Below are 1,553 nucleotides of genomic sequence, written 5' to 3'. Positions count from 1 at the left end.
TTATTTTGGGTAATTTTGCTGTCATTTTGCCCTATTGATTGAGCCACCTCCCCCTTTGTGCTGCTGCCCCACTGATGTTTCCCCTCCTCTCCCAGGACCTCATCGACGAGTGGATTGCCAAGGARGCCAAGAGATCCAACAGCAACAAGACCATGGATCCCAGCTGCCTCAAGTGGACCCCTCCCAAGGGCACCTAAGTGTCCCCAAATGTCCCCTGCGTGTCCCCGCAGCGTCCCCCGCGGAGCAGGGCCCGCCCCGTGCCCGCTGCAGTGTCCCCAGAGAGGGGACCCGGCCTGGCCTGGCCCGGCCCTGGCTCCCCACGGTTCTGAGGAACTCGGACGTTTCGGCCTCAGTGAGGCCGCCAGGGTGGCAAATGTCCCCGAGCCCTGGCGCTGCGGCTGAGGGGCTGTGATTGCTGTGCCCTGCTGTGCCCTGTCCCCATCCCCTGTCCCTCCATCCCCTGTCCCTGTCCCTGGTCCTGCTGTGCCCTGTCCCCATCCCTGTCCCTCCATCCCCTGTTCCTCCATGTCCCCGTCCCTGTCCTTCTGTTCCTTGTCCTTATCTCTCTATCCCCATCCCTGTCCCTCCATCCCCTGACCCATGTCCCTGGCTCCTGTCTCTGTCCCTCCATCCCCTGTCCCTGTCCCTCCATCCCCTGTCCCTGTCCCTCTATCCCTGTCCCTGTCCCTCCATCCCCTGTCCCTGTCCCTCCATTCCCCTGTCCCCTGTCCCTCCATCCCCTGTCCCTTTCTCTGTCCCTCCATCCCGTCCCTGTCCCTCCATTCCCTGTCCTTATCTCTCTATCCCTGTCCCTCTCCTTGTCCCCGTTCCTCCATCCCCCTGTCCCTCCTGCACCTCCCCTTTGGACCCAGTCTGGAATCCCAGTGATTCCCTGATCCCAGTGCTGATTTCAGTGATCCCAGTGCTGATTTCCCTGATCCCAGTGATCCCCTTTACCCCAATTCCCTTTATCCCAGTGATCCCCTTTATCCCAATCCCAATTCCCTGATCCCAGTGATCCCCTTTACCCCAATCCCAATTCCCTGATCCCAGTGATCCCCTTTACCCCAATCCCAATTCCCTGATCCCAGTGATCCCCTTTACCCCAATTCCCTTTATCCTAGTGATCCCCTTTACCCCAATTCCCTGATCTCAGTGATCCCCTTTACCCCAATCCCAGTGATACCCTTGATCCCAGTGATCCCCTTTATCCCAATCCCAATTCCCTGATCCCAGTGATTCCCGTGGCACAGGCTGTGAAATGAATCCCTCCTGGAATGTGGGAGCCATTCCCCATTCACCACTGCCCCGATCCCAACTGGAAAAGTTCCCTCCCGCCCCCTCAGCTTCCCGGCTTTTCTCCTGGAAAAACCAAACCCCTCCTGACCCTCATTCCAAAACCTCGTGGGCATTACTGAGTCCTGCTGTCCCTGCTGTCCCTGCTGTCCCTGCTCCCACATTCCCGGGAATGTCACCGGTGCAGATTCCCGGGAATGTCCCCAGTGCAGATTCCTGGGAATGTCACCCCCACGGCCCCAGATTCCTGGGGATGT

At 59.1% G+C, this 1,553-nt stretch overlaps 1 protein-coding gene across 1 annotated transcript in view; it reads left to right on the top strand.

Annotated features, from left to right (window-relative positions):
* Positions 1 to 259, top strand: part of LOC130587316 (histone acetyltransferase KAT7-like) — a gene marked incomplete at its 5' end in the record, with an annotated part of 9,606 nt that extends 9,347 nt beyond the window's left edge. The window contains one exon of the mRNA XM_057388294.1: positions 96 to 259. Coding sequence (XP_057244277.1) covers positions 96 to 197 — 102 coding nt within the window. The remainder of the gene's footprint in view (positions 1 to 95) is intronic.
* Positions 260 to 1,553: the final 1,294 nt, after the last annotated feature.

This window comes from Malurus melanocephalus, unplaced genomic scaffold, assembly GCF_030028575.1.
Source record: "Malurus melanocephalus ecotype Western Australia unplaced genomic scaffold, MMel_1.1 scaffold_1755, whole genome shotgun sequence".
Taxonomy (NCBI): Eukaryota; Metazoa; Chordata; class Aves; order Passeriformes; family Maluridae; genus Malurus; species Malurus melanocephalus.
Note: the sequence above shows the minus strand (reverse complement) of the source record. Positions and strands in the feature narration are given on the sequence as shown.